At 42.5% G+C, this 19,825-nt stretch overlaps 2 protein-coding genes across 4 annotated transcripts in view; one reads left to right on the plus strand and one right to left on the minus strand.

The window, feature by feature from the left end:
* The window catches only part of lca5 (lebercilin LCA5), a 54,431-nt gene extending 39,463 nt beyond the window's left edge, over nt 1-14,968 (minus strand). The window contains exons 1-3 of the mRNA XM_033020806.1: nt 14,623-14,968; nt 9,615-9,977; nt 1,744-2,267 (exon numbers count right to left, since the gene is read on the minus strand). Of these exons, the coding sequence (XP_032876697.1) occupies nt 1,744-2,267; nt 9,615-9,948 (858 nt within the window). The 5' untranslated portion in view covers nt 9,949-9,977; nt 14,623-14,968. The remainder of the gene's footprint in view (nt 1-1,743; nt 2,268-9,614; nt 9,978-14,622) is intronic.
* Nucleotides 14,969-15,198: 230 nt separating this feature from the next.
* The window catches only part of sh3bgrl2 (SH3 domain binding glutamate rich protein like 2), a 143,020-nt gene continuing 138,393 nt past the window's right edge, over nt 15,199-19,825 (plus strand). For 2 of the 3 annotated variants that reach the window (XM_033020811.1, XM_033020807.1), the window contains exon 1: nt 15,226-15,333. The gene's annotated coding sequence lies outside the window, so the exon portion shown is untranslated. Of the gene's footprint in view, nt 15,334-19,825 lie in introns of all 3 variants that reach the window. The other variant, XM_033020810.1, reaches the window with a different exon arrangement.

The raw sequence follows: 19,825 nt of genomic DNA on the forward strand, positions 1-19,825 counted from the left end.
TACTCCTAGATCCCTCTGCTCTACACTACCCAGAGGCCCGCCATTTCCTGTGTAGGTCCTGCCCTTGTTTGACGTCCCAAAATGCAACACCTCACACTGCTCTGTATTAAATTCCATCAACCATTCTTCCGCCCACCTGGCCAATCGATCCAGATCCTGCTGAAATCTTTCACAACCATCTTCACTATCTGTAAAACCACTAACTTTTGTCTCATCAGCAAACTTGCCCATCTCCTGTGGCTGCACACAGAGGTGACCGCTTTGATTCCCGAGAGGTCCCACTCTCTCCACAAACACGTCATTAACTTTCCCCTCCCAATTTCCCAATACTAGATCCAGCGATGCCCTCTCACGTATGGGGGCCTCATCTAAACCCTTCACACTATGATTTCCCCAGTCTATATTGGGGAAAGTTAAAAACCCTTACTACAACAACCTTATTTGACCTGCAGCTGTCTGCAATCTCCTGGCACATTTGTCCTTCTAATTCCCATTTATTCAGGGGTCTGTAGTACACCCCCAACAAGGTGATCATCCCTTTCTTGTTCCTCAGTTCCACCCATATAGCCTCACTAGACGAACCATCCGTAATGCCACCTCTGAACACAGCCATGACATCCTCCTTAATAATGCAACTCCTGAAGCTCCTGTACCCCGGAACATTGAGCTGCCAGTCTTGTCCCCCATTAAGCAGGTTTCAGTCATCGCTACAGTATCCCAGTCGCTCATACCTATCCATGCCCTAAGCTCATCTTCCTTACCCGTCAGGCCCCTTGCATTAAAATACGTGCAGTTGAAACCAACCCTCCTTCCTCACTCTCCAACTTTCACCTGCCGATTCTGTCCACTAACCTATCCCACACCACCCTCCATTCCAACTTCTAGCCTCTCCAGTACCTCTGTCCTGCACGAGATCCCATCACCCGACAATCTAGTTTAAACCTTCCTATGTAGCATTAGCAAACCTTCCCGCTAGGATGTTGGTCCCCCTCCAGTTTAAGTTAACTCCAACTTGGGTTTTCTCCAGGTGCCCCGTTTTCCTCCCACATTTGAAAGACTTGCTCGCTTGTAGGTTAATTGGCTTCCGTAAATTACGCCTAGTATGTTGGATAGAACTAGTGCATGGGTGATCACTGGTCGATGTGGTTTCGGTGGGCCAAAGGGCCTGTATCCATGCTGTGTCTCTAAACTAGACTAATGATTGAAACTATAAATATAATATCTTTAAGATTAACAGTATTTCTTTTCAAAACAGTACTCTAGACTCAATATATGGTAGATAGTCCACAGATTATTAGGATTGTGGCTTCCTATGATCACTTTAGACTTAACTAGTTCATTCGAAAATGTATTATAATATGATGTAACATTTAAAATAAAAGTTAATTAAATGTGTGTTGGTCTAGTAATAGAAACAATCGTCCAACAGTCCAGAAAATATGCCAGATCTGCACAACCAAACTCCCGGGCATGCTGGATTACAGGAGTTTTACTGTACATGGCATTGAAGAATTTTGAATGACAATAAGTTATATTACAGCTGTATCACAATATTCATGTTTTGGATAATCTTTAGATCTGCTTCTGATGAGGCTAACTCACTTAACAAGTCTAAATTAAAACTGCTTGAACAAATTAATAATGCAGTATTATTGTGATAAATTAATTAATTACAGGGAAATTCAATTGAGAATGTGTAAAAAGAGTAGACAAAGCTAGGGGATTTTCTCATACAAGCATTACCTTAATTCTTTTTTCACTGCCTTCCATTTTGATTTCAGCTTTAGCAAGTTTCTGAGCCAGTTCATCTCGCTCTATCAAATGTTTGTCCTCTGAAAGTTTCTTTAATTTCAGCAGAGAGCTTTTTGTTCGATGAAGTTCATCCTCAGTGTCTTTCAATTGTTTCTCCATTGCTCTCTCTTTCTCCTGCGATTTTCGAAGTCTTTCTCGAAGTAGACGAATTTCATTATTGTGTCGAGATAAGAGCAATGAGATCTCATTCTCTGTGTCATCAAACTTACTAAGAGCTTTCTCTTGCCTGTACTGAAGACACTTTAGTATTTTATTTTCCTTCTGCAAATCCTCCAGTTTAACCTGTAATTCTGTAACCTCATTTCGGAGCTCATTAATTTTCAGCAGCCTGGCAGATAACATGCGTTTAGTCACCAAGTCTATGTCTTTATAAACAGGCTCTTTGTTTAATTTCCGAGTCCGGGATTGACGACTCCCATGGTTTACTGGTTGCCTGGCACCAGGTTTCCCAATAGCTTAAAAGGACAATAAAATATATTGTTAAATTGATATTGCTTAAAGATCAAGACAAAAACCTAATTAAAACAGACAATAAATAATGAAACATCCACGTCAGTTACCACAAATAAACATGCAAGAGAACTACCCAGAGACCGAAACATCACCATAACCTTAAAGCTAACACAAGGAAGCAAAAACCTTGCACCAAATTGAAAAATAAAAAATCAGATAGGAGCAGGTGATCTTATTAGAATTGTTAAATATTTTCAGCTAAAAATAGGTAAAAATGAGCACAGTACTATTTGACATTTAGTCAATATTTTTACAAAAAGTATGTGACTTAATCGAGTTTACATTGCATTCCCATATTGAAAAATGATGCACATACACAATAAACAAATCCGATTAAATTGATACTGTAATGACAAGAAAGAAATCTTCAAGATTATTTATCAGTCTTATTCTTATTGCAGAGGAATGGATGTATCGCAAGTAAAAGAAAATGACAGAGCTCTTATCAAAAATGCTGAAGGTCCTGCAGCTCAATGCTGATGTGATGTTTACTACGTATTGACTGCAATTATTCAGCCATGTAAAAGACTTGAATAATTAACATCGCTAATTTTTACAAGGAAATGTGCTCAAATGTAAACAATATATGTCATGGTTTCAGTAAGACGAAACGTACTTACGTCACCTAAAGCAAATCTCCAATAATCATTGTTCCATTACATTGCATTTTTGCTCAGGAAGGTCTAACAGTTCTACCACAGTAATCCGGTGATTCAGCCTTTCTAACATATTATGCCGACAAGGAGTCCACAAATGATATCAAATGCAAAATGAAGAAATTGTTACTAAAAATATTTCTTAAGTTTGCTAAACCGGAAGATAAAAAAAAATAATCTAGACAGTAAACATATGGAACTCGTAAACCTGATAAATGAAGTCATTTAAGATCAGAGGCAATGGAGGTGCTGTAATTAACCCCAGAATTACCAGACTGGGTGGGAATAAAATAAATATAATTGAGAAAATAAAAAAAGGCAAAAAATCAATTTAACCTCTTGTTATCCATTAGTCTTTCTGATAAACTGCATGTATCAATGCTGTTCACAGACATAAACCCTTTTGGTATGCAGAAACAGCTGGCAAAGGACTACTATAAAGCAAATAAATGGAAATGGGAGAATAATCCAAAATGACCATATAAACTGACCGCTCCACTGGGAAAGATAATTACAAACAAAATAAACTTACATATAAATATCTGCAGCCTTCATTACAATCCAAATGTTGTAACATTCCTAGAATTCATATAAATTAACTGGGAAACTATTTCCAGGAAAATACTTCAACAGTCCATTTCCCAAACCTATCCTGCGCAAGATTATTACTTTGTTAATTAAGTATTTAAAATACAATCCACAATTTAAACAGCTCTTCTGTTTTGAGTTCATCATGTCTGCCTTCTCTGGTACTGTTTTTTTATGTCCTCTTCCTGTGTCTCCCAACACATTAATGACTTGGAGAAAAGACACATCTCCGACCAGGAAGTGACTGGGAAACGGTTGTCCCCTTCCCTTCCCCCCCCCCCCCCCCACATAAAAAACTTAGAAACCTTTAAGAACATACGTTTAGACACACTAAAAATAACAAAAAGGGTGAAAGGACGGACTGCTGCTGGCGAGGCTGCCACACTCGATGGAACATTGGACTAAGAGAGAATAACTTGGGGCAATGTATGTTGTAACACTAATGGCTCACCTCTAAAAAAAGCAGGTAAAGAGGAAAATAAAGCTGAGGACTTAGTCATAACAAACTCTGTCAATCAGAAAAAAAATAAACTAAACAGTAAAATGATCATTCACAAAGAATCTTCATGACACAATGATTACTGAATGCAATTTAAAGCAGTTGAAATACTTTTGAAATGCAGTTACTCTTTTTGCTCTAACATGCACTGTCAACGTTTCTGGTCGAGCAGGTCTGAAAAAGGGTCTCGACCCGAAACGTTGCCTATTTCCTTCGCTCCATAGATGCTGCCTCATCCGCAGTTTCTCCAGCTTTTTTGTCAACCTTCCACTTAGAACATTGTAGTTCAGTGTGTAGATTTTGTTATGCGTAGCAGAAACTGCCAGAATGAGCAGAAACATAAGGGTTAAAATGTGTGCGCATACAGAATTTTTAATGAATTATGCCTCTCAAGCAAATGTCTGAGAACCTGCATTTAATTGGGTTAACATATGATGAGCATTTGAAGGCACTGGGCCTGTACTCGCTGGAGTTTAGAAGGATGAGGTGGGGGAACCTCATAGAACATTACCGAATAGTGAGAGGCCTGGATAGAGTGAATATGGGAGAGTCTAGGGCCAGAGACCATAGCCTCAGAATAAAAGGACGTATCTTTAGAAAGGAGTTGAAGAGGAATTTCTTTAGTCAGAGGATAGTGAATCTATGGAATTCATTGTCACAGACGACTGTGGAGGCCATCTATTGATAATTTTAAGGTGGAATCAACAGATTCGTGATTAGTAAGGGTGTCAGTGGGGGAGAAGGCAGGAGAATGCGGTTGAGAGGAAGAGATATTCAGCTGAATGGTGGAGTAGAGTTGATGGGCCGAATGGCCTAATTCTTCCCTTAGGACATGAACTTATAAACCTGCTTATTTTGCTATTTTTAGGACCTATAGAATACCTGACAAATATTATTTGGAGCATATACATAAGTAGACCTATCTACTTCACATTACCCCACATTTATTTTCAACGACTTATCATCAAGTACTTTATTTATGTGAATTAGAGCGAGTATACAATACATGAACAGACACAATATGCTGGAAGAGTTCAGTGAGTCATACAGCATCAGTGGCGGCAAATAGACAGACAATCTTTCGGGTTGGTACCCTTCTTAGGATTCAAGTTACACAGCATGAAAATTGCGGAGTTCCTTAAGCACATTACTTTTGCTCAAAACTCCAGCATCTGCAGTCTCTTGTATCTGTATAATCATAAAGAGTGCAATGAATAAGGTCACTTGGTTGATTGCTATTTGGTTCCTACTGATCTTTCCATGGAATTAATTATCACGTTACAATTGCTTTTTTTTAAATTACCCATCTCAATGGTCCTTGAGAAAATAGCTTTGAGCTTCCCCCCTCTCCTGCTATTTAGAAACTTTTGAATTTGACATAAAAAAAAACTAATGTAGACAAATATAGGTATCCACTTACGGGAACTGGCGAATTTATAATGGTGAATAAGAATGTGAGAGAATAATTATGTATACTGTATAATTATATAAAATTTACTGTGCGCAGAAAACAAAAAATCTTCCCAGTAAAATAAATTGATTTTGATAAATAAAGCTTTTAAATTGATACATAAATACAATCAAGTCAAACTTTGAAAGATATAGCAATGGGGGTAGCGGATTCTAGAATAGTTCAGGTTTAAATTTATTATTGTCACGTATACTGAGATACAATAAAAAGCTTTGTTTTTGCATACTATCCAATCAGAGCAATATTTTACATAAACACAATCAAGTCAAACTCAAGTACAATACATAGAGCAAAGGAGAAGATGCAATGTGTAGAATATAGTTCTCAGCATTGTAACGCATCAGTTCCATTTACAAAGTCCAATGCCTGCAAAGGGGTAGAGGTGATAGAAGTACAGTACCCGAGCTTATGGAAGGACTGTTGAAAAGCCTCATAACCGAGAGCAAAAACATTACACCATGTAGATAGACATTCAGGTCAAAACCTCCCTGTACTCTGGACGATGTCGCCGTCTTCTGCTCGGATCCAGGGTCGGTCCACAGATTGATTAGCGTCTGTCGGATCCAGTTTGAGTCGGCCACAGGAGCCAGGGTGAACCGCAGGAAGAGCGAGGCCATGCTCTTTGGCAACTGGCCCGACCGATCTTCTGTCCCCTTCACCATCAAGCCTGACTTCTTGTGGGTGCTGGGGAACTGCTTCGGGGGGGGCTGAGGTGTGTGACAGAATTGGCTGGAGCGGATAGCCAAGATGGGGAAGAAACTGGAGCTGTGGAAGCAACGCTCCCTCTCCATAACGGGAAAAAATTTGATCATCAGGTGTGAGGTGCTCTCAGGGCTGCTGTACTTGGCACAAGTGTGGCATGTCCCTCCCTCCTATGCCACAAGGATCACCTGGGCCGTCTTCCAGTTCATCTGGCGGTTGAGGATGGACTGGGTGCGACGGGCCACAATGTACAAGTCGGCAGACAATGGGGGTAAAAGTGTGTCCAACGTCGCCCTCACCCTGATGGTCGCCTTCGCGTGTGGCTGCATCAGGCGGAGCGTAGAGCCAACGCACGAGGGCACCAAGTGTCACTACCTGCTGAGGTTCTACCTGTCCCCAGGTGAGTGGCAATGGTGTGCAGGGAAATTACTCCATGGATCATGTGGCGTGGTTCCCAGAGCAGACTGCCCAGCTTGTCTGGCAAAATGCCTCATCGCCAAAACTCACCAACAAGCACCAAGACCTGGCTTGGCTGGCGGTGAGGGGAGCCTTCCCAGTCGGATCCTTCCTGCACCGTCGGAACCTCACCATCAGCGCACGCTGCCCTCGGGACGGCTGCGATGCTGAACATGGTGGGCAGGGTGTGGTGGAGACGCCCCTCAAAATAAAAGGAAGGGATTCCTCGCCAGTGGGCCATATGAGTGGCAAGGGTGGGTAGTAAAATTGTGATTTGGGGAAACTGTATTGAATGTATGTGTAGCCTCCGAGAATGTCGGATAGAGTTTTGTATGGATCATGTGTTGTATATATTTATTTCTCGAATAAAGTATATTTTGGGAAAAATATATAAAAGATAGACACAAAATGCTGGAGTAACTCGGCTGGATAAGCAGCATCTCTGGATATAAGGAATGGCTGACGTTCCGAAACATCACCCATTCCTTCTATCCAGAGATGCTACCTGTCCCGCCGAGTTACTCCAGCATTTTGTACTCTATCTTCAGTGTAAGCCTGCATCTGCAGTTCCTTCCTACACATTACTGCATGTAGTGTCAGGGTGCAAGACAAATGGTTACAGGGTCTTCTGCATCATCATCGACACTGATCAAGTGATGGGAAAAGGGGAAACAGAGAAGCGGAGACAGAGAAAGAGAAAAGGTGAGCAAGGAGAGAGGAAACATAGAAAAATAGGTGCAGGAGTAGGCCATTCAGCCCTTCGAGCCAGCATCGCCATTCAATATGATCATGGCTGATCATCTAAAATCCGTACCCAGTTACTGCTTTCCCCCCCATATCCCTTAATTCCTTTAGCCCTAAGAGCTAAATCTCTCTTGAGAGGTTATGATGTAATAATCCTGAAAATGGCCTGCTTTTGTTATTTCAGCAGAGTGAAGGAAAAGTTATCTTGCTACACTTCCTGACACAAATCCAATTGACAGTGAAACCTGTGAATTATTCAGACAAACAGTCCAGAGAGAAGAATGAAACATTCGCATTGCTCCTGCTATCCTGTTTGCAAAATGAAATATGCTTTAATGTTTTTTTGAAATTGATGATGCATTGCAACTGATGAACTGTTTCAGCTTACACAGTAAACAATGGCTCCCAGTAACAATTTTGCAAATATTGAGAAAAAATATATATATAATACATTAAGATTATCAACATATAAATGACATATTTGAATAAATTTTATAAACAGAATTCTTCTGGAACTCATAGAAGATTGTTTTGTTAACTAAAGTGAAAGAATTTAGAGGTATTACTCGGACTCAATCAAAATGATAGCAGGCAGACTTGGAAGCCTTACCCCATTACTCAAACCTCACGTCAAAAGCCTTGGCGTGATATTTGACTCCACATTGAAATTTGACAAACAAGTCAATGCCGTGGTAAAAGCAGCTTCTTCCAGCTTCGGACGATAGCTAAAATAAAACAATTCCTCCAATTTGATGACCTCGAAAAGATCATCCACTCATTTATGTCCTCCTGCCTTGATTACTGCAACTCCCTTTACACTGGGATCAGCCAATCATCCCTGTCCTGCCTGCAATTGGTCCAAAACGCCGCAGCGAGACTCCTGACGGGCACCCGAAAATGGGACCACATCACCCTGATTCTGGCCTCTCACCACTGGCTCCCTGTGCAGTTCCGAATCAATTTCAAGCTCCTTCTTTATGTATACAAAGCCCTTAACGGGCTTGCCCCCACCTACATAACAAAACTGCTTACCCACCATACCACCTCCAGGTCCCTCAGATCGGCCGACTTGGGGTTACTGACCATCCCGCGGTCTAGGCACAAGCTCAGGGGCGACCGCGCTTTTGCGGTTGAAGCTCCTAGACTATGGAACAGCATCCCTCTTCCCATCAGAACTGCCCCCTCCATCGACTCTTTTAAGTCTAGACTTAAAACTTATTTCTACTCTCAAGCCTTTCTTGAGGTCCTCTGAGGGAGCGTTGTATGTTTGTATCTATGAATGTATGGTTGATCTATGTACCACTGTTTGTAGCACGTTAGTATCTGCACCAATGTAAAGCACTTTGGTCAACAAGAGTTGTTTTTAAATGTGCTATAGAAATAAAATTGACTTGACTTGACTTATTACGCACGTGATATTTTTAGACAACGACATGGCAATTAATTATTTATTTTTTGATGGGCAGGGCCAGTGTAATGTCAAAGCATTGGAGTAAACGTGTGTTACACCTAGGTACCACAAACAACATTGAGTCAAATAATCAGAAAACTTGGTTTCAAAACTGTGGTTAAAGTATGAATGTTGGACAAATCTTCATAAAGACTCTAAACTTATTTTACATCCAAGTGCCTTGACCTAACATTTTGGCATCCAGATAACATTTACAATTGTGCGGCATTAGTACACTGGGGAAATAGCCTATCTGTTTGAGCTCTACCTTAGAGTGGAGCTTGAATGCACAACATACTTATTCAGACAAGAGTGTGGCCAATAGCTGGGTCTTTGGTTTAATGACCCATCCAAGAGGCAGCAATTTGGACAATACAGCAAACACTCGATTCAGTACTAGTGCTCCTAGATTATATAGTGAAAGAGGCAAGAATGGGGTCTGAGCCAACACCAAACTACTGATGCAGTTGTGAGTGTTACCCATTATCCAAAAATGTCATGTCCATTGGAATTTAATTAATCTTGTGGTGTTATCTCAAGTAAATGCTGGTTTGATGCAAACAGAAATATCTCACAGTACGGAAATTAGCCATGAATTTAAAATGTGTGTTTTGGATTGCAGTGTCATATTGTTCTTCAGGGTGAATTATCTGCTGAGATTTTTGGTTTCCTTCTCAAAAACGATTTCAAGTCAACAGTTACAAATAAAATAAACACACTTACCTCGATCATATATAGAACTGCAAACCTTTTGTTTTACTTGACCCTTTCCTCTTGGACTGGGTGTTCTAGATCTGGAGTTTTCCGAGCAATGAGGATCAGACATGTATGACAAATTATCATAGTCATCTGAATAATAGGAGTCACTATTCTTGTCATAGTCCATGTTTTTATTAGTCTTCTCTTGATCTCCCATAGCACGGCCACTACGCTGAGCTTGTTTGCTTTTGTTTTCTTTATTGCCATTTCTTTGTGTGCTTGCTCCAGAGCGTAGACTTCTTTCAGCTTCTGAATCTACTGCATTGCCTTCATCACAGTATCCATTTTGGGAATCCATGCTAGTCCGAGACAGTTTTTGCCTTGATTCTATAGTTAAATAATAAAAATAAAATAGGAAATAGAACATATAACCTCTTAATAAATCTCAGGACACTTCAATAGAGTATAGACCCCATCCCCTGCTTCCAAAGAAAAAATATCAAGCAAATTGAAAAACTGTTGTGTGAAATCAACTTACCATCTGAATAAGTGACATCATAAATTAAATTATAACCACTTTTCAAGTCTATAATATTTATTTAGGTCACAGAAAGCAATCAATCAGCAAAATTTTAAACTATCTGGTTTGTTGGGTCTGTTGGGGCATATGGTGCTCCTGTTGATGTCCAGGTTCAGGAGCAGCTTCTCGCCAACAACCATGACGCTATTAAACACTACAAGCTACAAATAAGGTCTGACTACAAACTTGGTGACTTTGTACTTACAGAGTACAATGTTTACATATCTGTTGTGCTGCTCCAAGGAAGAATTTTATTGTTCTGTTCTGGGATATAAAACATTCTTGACCCCAGGGATCAAGGTTGATCTGACTCCTGTGCTTATAAGCAGTTAGTATATTCTTTCTGTGACTGCATGTTTCCTCTCGGGTTCCATCGCAATGACATGCTGAATGGCTAATTGTTTACAGTAAATTATTCTTTAATGAATGTTAAATGACAAAAAAAATCCAAGGGAGTTGATGGACATGTGTGAGAGAGATTAATTTGCAGGAAAATTATGAAATGGGTACTGGGATGGAATACTGTCTTTACGGACGGCATGGATCCCAGGAAGCTCCTCGGGTAGTCATTTTCTCGCGAGCATTTCCCTCATGCTCCAACGACAAATTCAAATGAAGACACATTCATGACTTGACAGGAAACCGTGATGCTTTTGACATATTTCTCCTTCTTTTCTATGAGCTGTCTAGAATGAACGGATCGTTGCCCTCGAACCTAACTGAAATATTGACAACCGTCACAACAGCTACATCATGTTCCCTCTTAAAGACGACATTGGTCTTCCAACAACAACCGTCATGGAAATGCTCGTAAAAGATTTGAGGGAAAGCTTCATTGATATCAAAGATCTTATAGTATAAGATCTTTGATAGATATAGCTCATCTCATTCAGTACTTCACAACCAATCAAGCAGCACAGTGAAGTGAAGTATGTAGTTACTTCTGCAACATGGTAAATGCAACAACCAATTTACACCCTGCTACCCAGATTGTTTAAAGGCGTCTTATTTTGGAAGAGGCCTTTAATCAAAATCTAACTTGTTCTCAAAGGTCAAGGTGAATAATACCTAGCCATAGTTTCAAAGCAGGGTATCGATGTTATCTACCAGTGTTTTCCCAATATCAATCCCTCACTCAACTTCACTGCAATAGATTTACTGCTCAACACCCTGCTGTTTCTGGGAGATAGAGCCAGGCAAATCTCACAATATATTTTATTTCCTGCACTGCATTATATTCTAATTAGAACTTAAGTGAACCACTGATGTTTTTTGATAATCCTCCTGCCCCTCAGACCGCCAAACTATTTTTCTCTAGTTTAAACCTCTAGAAACTCTACTCGCTATCCTGGCTGGCAATTAGCATAACATCAACAGTTTACAATTGAAGTACCATATTTTCTTGCAAAAATATTATTATAGAAAAGGAAGGTGACTTCTTACAGTGCAGAAAATTACACCAGTTCATAGGGTCATAAGGGATAGGAACAGAATTAGGCCATTCAGTCCATCAAATCTGCTCCGCCATTCAATCATGGCTGATCTATCTCTCCCTCTTAACCCAATTCCGCTGCCTTCTCCCCATAACCCCTGACACCTGTACTGATCAAGAATCTATCTATGCTTTAAAAATAATACTTCTGTTTAAAATACTTTTTTTTTTCCAAAACATCTATCTTGTTGGCTTTAAAGCTTAGAACTGCTACTGTTACTTTTCATTATGAACTAACCATTGAAATGCTATTTTAGGCCTTTCTAACCTTCCTTATCTTGAGAAATATTTAGATTGGTAACTGGCTGGTTTTCTGTATATTGTGTCTCCTGTCATTAGCAGCTGAAAAGCACCTGTTCATCAAAACACCACGGGGCATTATCATATGAATGAGAGATCTTGTGAAGGTCCTGAAATGAGCAAATACCACTGTTAGGCTGTCAAAAAAGGGCACAAAATGAGATTATTCAATTATTTTGCCTTCACTCTGCAGATTGCATTGGTAATCAGTGATAATTCCAGCAAACCTGCAACAAAGTGGTCCGGAGGTGTTGCTTAGAACAAATCTGCAGCCTTAGTTTGTTTTCCTGGCAATACGGCTAGATGCAGGAAGATTGCTCCCGATGTTGGGGAAGTCCAGGACAAGGGGTCACAGCTTAAGGATAAGGGGGAAATCCTTTAAAACCGAGATGAGAAGAACTTTTTTCACACAGAGAGTGGTGAATCTCTGGAACTCCCTGCCACAGAGGGTAGTCGAGGCCAGTTCATTGGCTACATTTAAGAGGGAGTTAGATGTGGCCCTTGTGGCTAAGGGGATCAGAGGGTATGGAGAGAAGGCAGGTACGGGATACTGAGTTGGATGATCAGCCATGATCATATTGAATGGCGGTGCAGGCTCGAAGGGCCGAATGGCCTACTCCTGCACCTAATTTCTATGTTTCTATGAACAATAATTTGAACATTTTAGACCGTGGGCCGAGGTGCTTTTTAGTTTCATTTTGTGACCCAAATCATGTATCTACCTGTATTTATAACATATTGTGTAAAAATATTATAGAAATCATACCTGAAACGCGTCAAGAGAGTTAGGTAGAGCTCTAGGGGCTAGTGGAATCAAGGGATATGGGGAGAAGGCAGGCACGGGTTATTGATTGGGGACGATCAGCCATGATCGCAATGTATGCGGTGCTGGCTCGAAGGGCCGAATTACCTCCTCCTGCACCTATTTTCTATGTTTCGATGTCATTTTGAGAATCATTTTTATTATGCTGGCCGTCAAACAATGCTGGATTAAGCATCTTGAAATGACAGGACAGTAGGTTTGTGTCTTGTATCTGCCTTTCCAGCTTCCGGATTCAGATTTTGAAGCATCAACTTTTATCAGCAGAAAACAAATGCTAATATTCCATTAACTGAAAGCAGTTTGGCAGTATAACAACTGTTAGACAAAGTAAAATTATTTTTGGACTCATGTGTTATGGATGTTATAATGGACTAAATATTCATTATAAAAATTCGCTGCTCATATTTAGGTTTAAATAATATGTATTTTTCTTGCAACCTAAAATATGCATATGTTCTTAGAAATAGTTTTATAGTACCCAGCAACAAATTAAAATCTTTTTGATTCTTTTGTCAGGGTGTACAGAGGAGGAATGTTGGTTTTACAGCTGTGACATAGTTGAATAAACCAAATATAAAAGTAAACAAAAGTCAGCAAGTCAGTCAAATATTAATAATCTAACACAATGCCTGTAGATGGCTGGCATAGTTATGATTGATCAGAAATGCCATATTTTATTAAATAATGTTAAGCAATTTGTGATTTGATCCCAAAATTGTTTTTTAATTGGACAGAAAACTATAACGATGTATAGTTGTCATGTCTTCATTTAATGTCTTTAGTGTATTCATTATTGCACCAAGGAAAAATATATTGTTGACTGGGTAACAAGCCCATTAATTATCTAAACAAATCAAAAATGACATACAAAATTGTTCATGCATAACCCCCCCAAAATAAAACTGCACTTTTGCAGGTTCTAATTTCATGTGCTCCACTTTTGCTTTGAAATGTCATTAATACAAATTAGTAATATTGAAATTCCAATTTGTTTATTCCAGTTCTGAAAATTTCAGCCCATTCAAGAATATGCTTTAATAATCAGCCGCTCTGCTGTACATTAGTAAAATATTAAAAGGGTTAACTTGATGTCATACCTCATGAACAAAAGAAAGCTTTAATTCACTTTCCTTTTAAAATTTGTACAAACGAAAACACACCATTTAACGCCCCCAATACATTAATTTCATGTAATCTGCTAACACTGCGGTCAATTGATAACATAGCGCGACAAATCCAAACTCGCCGTGGAGTTGATCGGCTGTAGATTTGGGAACACTTTTAACCCTCCGACAAGAACATATCAAAGTATTCGTTCCTAGGGCCATGGGAGACAAACTTAAGTCTTCTCACCCAAAGGAAAGGGTTCCGGGACTGCTGATGCAGCAGGGAATCGGGAATATAAATTTAATAGGAACCTGAGAGGTAACTTTTTCACACAAAGGGTGGTGGGTGTATGGAACAAGCTGCTAGAGGAGGTAGTTGAGGCTGAGATTATCACAACGTTTTAGAGACATTTAGACGGGTACATGGCCAGGACAGATTTAGAGCGATATGGGCCAAATGTAGGCAGGTGGGACTAGTGTAGATGTGGAAAGATGGTCGGTGTGGGTAAGTTGGGCCGAAGGGCCGGTTCCACGCTGTATTACTCCAAATAGTACCGTTAGTCACCCCTGCCTTGAGCAATCTCAGCCACAGGTTGGGCAGTTCCTTTTCAGAAGAGCAAGGGGCAGGGGCTTGTCTGACCCACTTCATCACGTCCGACAAGGCCCCAACAACAATAACAACCCGCCGCTTCGGGGCCTTTCGCCCGTCAACTCGACCCAAATCACCTCACCTCCGTCCCTGGCCGCCGCCAACCCCCAGATGGACCGGGGCCGCGGCTGAAAGTTCCGAGCAGGCGGAGATGGTCGGATGGGGTGGGGGGGCGAGTGGAGTCCCTGCTGTCCGCTGCCTTTGCTCTCGGACGGAGCTGCTCCTGGATCAACCTGCAAACAACCACCGCCCGGCCCTGGCTGACCCCTCTCCTCGCCCTCCCCTCCTCTCCTCTCCTCGCCTCTCTTTGGTTGTCCCGGGCAACCGGCTCACTCGCGTTCCGACTCCACCCCTTCCTCCACCTCGAGTTGTCCGGGACAACCGGCTCGTGCACGTGCACGTGCGCGCTCCGACACCTCTGGTTGTCCCGGGTAACCGGCTCGTTCGCGCGCGCGTACGTTTATACTCCTCCCCCTCCTTCCACGCTGCCAACGGGCCCCCTCGCGCTCCGCCCGTTGGCATCAAAGATCTTTGGTGGCTAAGGGCGACACCAGCCCCACCCCCTCCCTCGCGCTCCGCCCGTGGCATCAAAGATCTTTGGTGGCTAAGGGCGACACCAGCCCCACCCCCTCCCTCGTGCTCCGCCCGTTGGCGCGGCGGCGACCACGCGCCCGTCCAGCGCCACTCGCCGCCGGCCCCCAACCGCCTCGCCGGCAATAATATTTACAGCGGATTTACACCCGAGCACGGCTCAGCAAACTAGCGCAGAAAGTGCTGGAATACCACGCTTCAGGTTAGCCAGCGTCTGGTGTCGAGGGCTGGGCGTTTGGTGTCTCTTTTTTAATGGAATCATAGAGCGTGGAAATTGTCCCTTTGGCCCATCGTGGCCATGCACCAAGTGCGCACCGACTGTCACCTAGTCACCTAGAGCTTATTTTGGTCATCGAGTGCCCATTGTCTGTCACAGAGTCATAGAATGCCCTTTACCATCCACCGAGTGCCCCTTGCATTCACCTTGTGCCCCTTGCATTCACCTAGTGCTCCTTTGCCATTCACCTTGTGCCCTTTGCCACTCACCTAGTACCCCTTCCCATCCACCGAGTGCCCCTTGCATTCACTAGTGCCCTTTGCATTCACTTTGTACTCCTTTGCCATTCACCTAGCGCTCCTTGCATTCACCTTGTGCCCCTTGCATTTACCTTGTGCCCCTTGCATTCACCTAGTGCTCCTTTGCCATTCACCTTGTGCCCTTTGCCACTCACCTAGTGTCCCTTGCCACTCACCTAGTGCCCTTTGCATTCACCTAGTGCCCCTTGCCATTCACCTCGTGTCGTTTTGCCCTTTGTTGCCCATGCCATTCACCTAATGCCCACACCTGTCACCAAGTGCACATTGCCAGTAATCAAGTACCCATTGCCAATCACCACTGACTAGCTTTTAAGAATATGATAAAAAATCATGACTACTTACTATGCTGTTGGTTGAATTAGAGTTAAAATAAAAAGACCCACTGCTTTAATGCAAACTGACTGAAGCAAAAGCAGAATACAATGAAATTAGTCAGGATTGTGAGTTGCAAAATCTGTACGATAGTCCACTAGATTCAAGGATACTTGAACAAACTCTTCTCGATCAATCTCCCAGGACTGGGGATGAGTTACCTCCACTTTGACTTTGTGATTCTAGAACAGTGCAGCACAGGAACAAGCCATTTAGCCCACAATGTCAATGTAGATTATGGTAATTTAAGAAATCCCATCTGCCTGCACATGGTCTATGTCCCTCCATTCCCTGACGAGACTCAAAATGCTGGAGTAACTCAGCGGGACGGGCAGCATCTCTGGAGCGAAGGAATGGGTGACCTTTCGGGTCGAGACCTTTCTTCATTCCCAGCCTGTTCATGTGCCGTCTAAATGCCTCTTAAAAGTTGCTATTGTATCTGCTTCCATGACCTCCCCTGACAGCACATTCTAGGCACCTACACATATGTAAAAAGAAATTGGCTCATAAATCCCCTTAAACTTTACCCCTCTGTCCTTAAATCTATCCCTTCTCCTGTTTGTCATTTCCACTCTGGGGAAAAAACTCTAACTATTGACCCTATCTTAGGTTAGACAAGCACACCTCTTCAACCCTCACCCTGAACACCGGCGTTCCACAGGGCTGTGTGCTGAGCCCCCTCCTCTACTCCCTCTTCACCTATGACTGCACACCTGTACATGGTACTAACACCATCATCAAGTATGCAGATGATACAACGGTGATTGGCCTCAGCAACAACGATGAGTCGGCCTACAGGGAGGAGGTCCAGCACTTAGCAGCATGGTGCGCTGACAACAACCTGGCCCTTAACTCCAAGAAGACCAAGGAGCTCATTGTAGACTTCAGGAAGTCCAGGGGCGGCACGCACACCCCCATCCACATTAACGGGACGGAGGTGGAACGTGTTTCTAGCTTCAGGTTCCTGGGAGTCAACATCTCCGATGACCTCTCTTGGACCCACAATACCTCAACTCTGATCAAGAAGGCTCACCAGCGTCTCTTCTTCCTGAGGAGACTGAAGAAGGTCCATCTGTCTCCTCAGATCCTGGTGAACTTCTACCGCTGCACCATCGAGAGCATCCTTACCAACTGCATCACAGTATGGTATGGCAACTGCTCTGTCTCCGACCGGAAGGCATTGCAGAGGGTGGTGAAAATTGCCCAACGCATCACCGGTTCCTCACTCCCCTCCATTGAGTCTGTCCAAAGCAAGCGTTGTCTGCGGAGGGCGCTCAGCATCGCCAAGGACTGCTCTCACCCCAACCATGGACTGTTTACCCTCCTACCATCCGGGAGGCGCTACAGGTCTCTCCGTTGCCGAACCAGCAGGTCCAGGAACAGCTTCTTCCCGGCGGCTGTCACTCTACTCAACAACGTACCTCGGTGACTGCCAATCACCCCCCCCACCCCCCGGACACTTATTATCACTTATTATTATTTATTTAAATCATTTGCTATGTCGCTCTTCCAGGGAGATGCTAAATGCATTTCGTTGTCTCTGTACTGTACACTGACAATGACAATTAAAATTGAATCTGAATCTGAATCTGAATCTATCTATGCCTCTCATACTTTCATAAACATTTCTCAGGTGACACTTCAGAGAAACTTCTTTGACACTTCAGAGAAACAAACTCTCTCCTTACTGCTAATACTCTAACATCCTGGTGAACATCTTTCGCACACTCTCCAAAGCCTCTGCAGCCTCCTTGTAACATGGTGACTAGAACTGTACCCAATTTTCCTAAAATGTGGCCTAATTAAAATTTTATATGGCTTTAAACTTGACTTTCTGACTTTTATACTCAATGCGACCCATAAAGGCAAGTATGGCATACACCTTCTTTACTGCCCTATCTATTTTTGTTGCCACTTTTGGACTGTGCAAGACACTTCTGTTCATCAATTCCTTCCATTTACTATATAGTTTCCTCCTACGCTGCCCAAAGTGCAACACCTTACACATGTCTGAATTAAATTTCTTCTTCCATCTATCTGTCTATATATCTAATTTATATCCTGCTGTACTCCTTGACAACCTCGCTATCAGCAAATCCACCAATTTCCAGCTCATAGGAACAGAATTAGGCCATTCGGCCCATCAAGTCTACTCCGCCATTCAATCATGGCTGATCTATTTTTCCTTCTCAGCCCCATTCTCCTGTCTTCTCCCCATAACCCCATGACACCAATACTAATCAAGAATCTGTCAATCTCAAATTTAAAAATAGATATGATGTTGTGGGAATTACGGAGACGTGGCTGCGAGGATTGGAGCTGGGAGCTGAATATTTAAGGTTATACGTCTAATCGGAAAGACAGACAGGTGGGCAGAAGGGGTAGGGTAGCTCTGTTGTTAAGGAATGAAATTCGGTCCTTAGTGAGGGGTGACATTGGATCAGAAGATGTAGGGTCATTGAGGGTAGAGCTGAAAAGTTGTAAGGGTAAAAATACCCTAATGGGAGTTATTTACAGGCCCCCAAACTGGCCAGGATATCGGATATAAGTTGCATCAGGAGATACAAATGGAATGTAGGAAAGGTAATGCTACAGTGGTCATGCGAGATTTCAATATGCAGGTAGACTGGGAAAATCAGGTTGGTACTGGACTCCAAGAAAGGGAATTTGTAGAGTGCCTCCAAGTTGGTTTCTTAGAGCAGCTTGTAGTGGAGACTACCAGGGATAGGGCAATTCTGGATTTAGTATTGTGTAATAAACCAGATTTGATAAAGGGAACTCAAGGTCAAGGAACCACTAGGAGGTAGCGACCACTATATAAGATTTAACCTGAAATTTGAGAGGGAGAAGGTGAAATCGGATGTGTCGGTATTACAGTTGAGCAAAGGGGGCATGAGGGAGGAGCTGGCCAAAGTTGACTGGAAAGGGACCCTAGCAGGAATGACAGTGGAACAGCAATGGCAAGAATTTCTGGGAATAATTCGGAAGATGCAAGATCCTTTCATTCCGAACAGGAAGAAGTTCAAGTTCAATTTACATTTATTATCACATGCACCAATTGGTACAGTGAGATTTGAGTTACCTTACAGCCATACGAATAAAAAAGAACACAATACACGATAGAGTTTAACATAAACATCCCCCCACAGCGGAATGGACGTTTCCCACTGTGAGGGAAGGCAATAAAGTTCAGTCAACTTCCTCATTGTTCACCCGTGATCAGGGCCTTTGATCCCTCCGCAGTTGCCGCTACGACGGCCCGATGTTCAGGTCCTCTTGCCGGGATGATCGGAACTCCGATGTCGGAATGGAAGAACACACTCTGTGGCTTGGAGTTTCCGAATCGGCCACTTCCTACCGGAGTCCGCGGCTCCCGAAGTCCACAGGGCCGAAGGGCTGAAGGTGGATAAGTCACCTGGACTGGATGGACCGCACCCTAGGGTTCTGAAAGAGGTTGCTTTAGAGATTGTGGAGGCATTAATAGTGAATCACGAGAGTCAGGAGTGGTGCCTGTCGATTGGAGCAAGAAGGGAGCAAAGCAGAATAGTGGGAACTGTAGGCCGTTTAGATGTCAGTTTAGACGTAAGATTTTAGAGTCTATTATAAAGGACGAGGTTACGGAGTACCTAGAAGTTCATGATAAAATAGGCCGAAGGCAGCATGGTTTTGTGAAGGTGAGATCTTGCCTGACGAATATGCTGGAATTCTTTGAAGAAGTAAATAGTGGGACAAACAAAGGAGATTCAGTGGATATTGTTTACCTAGATTTTCAGAAAGCCTTTGAT

Source organism: Amblyraja radiata, chromosome 5 (assembly GCF_010909765.2).
Source record: "Amblyraja radiata isolate CabotCenter1 chromosome 5, sAmbRad1.1.pri, whole genome shotgun sequence".
Taxonomy (NCBI): domain Eukaryota; kingdom Metazoa; phylum Chordata; class Chondrichthyes; order Rajiformes; family Rajidae; genus Amblyraja; species Amblyraja radiata.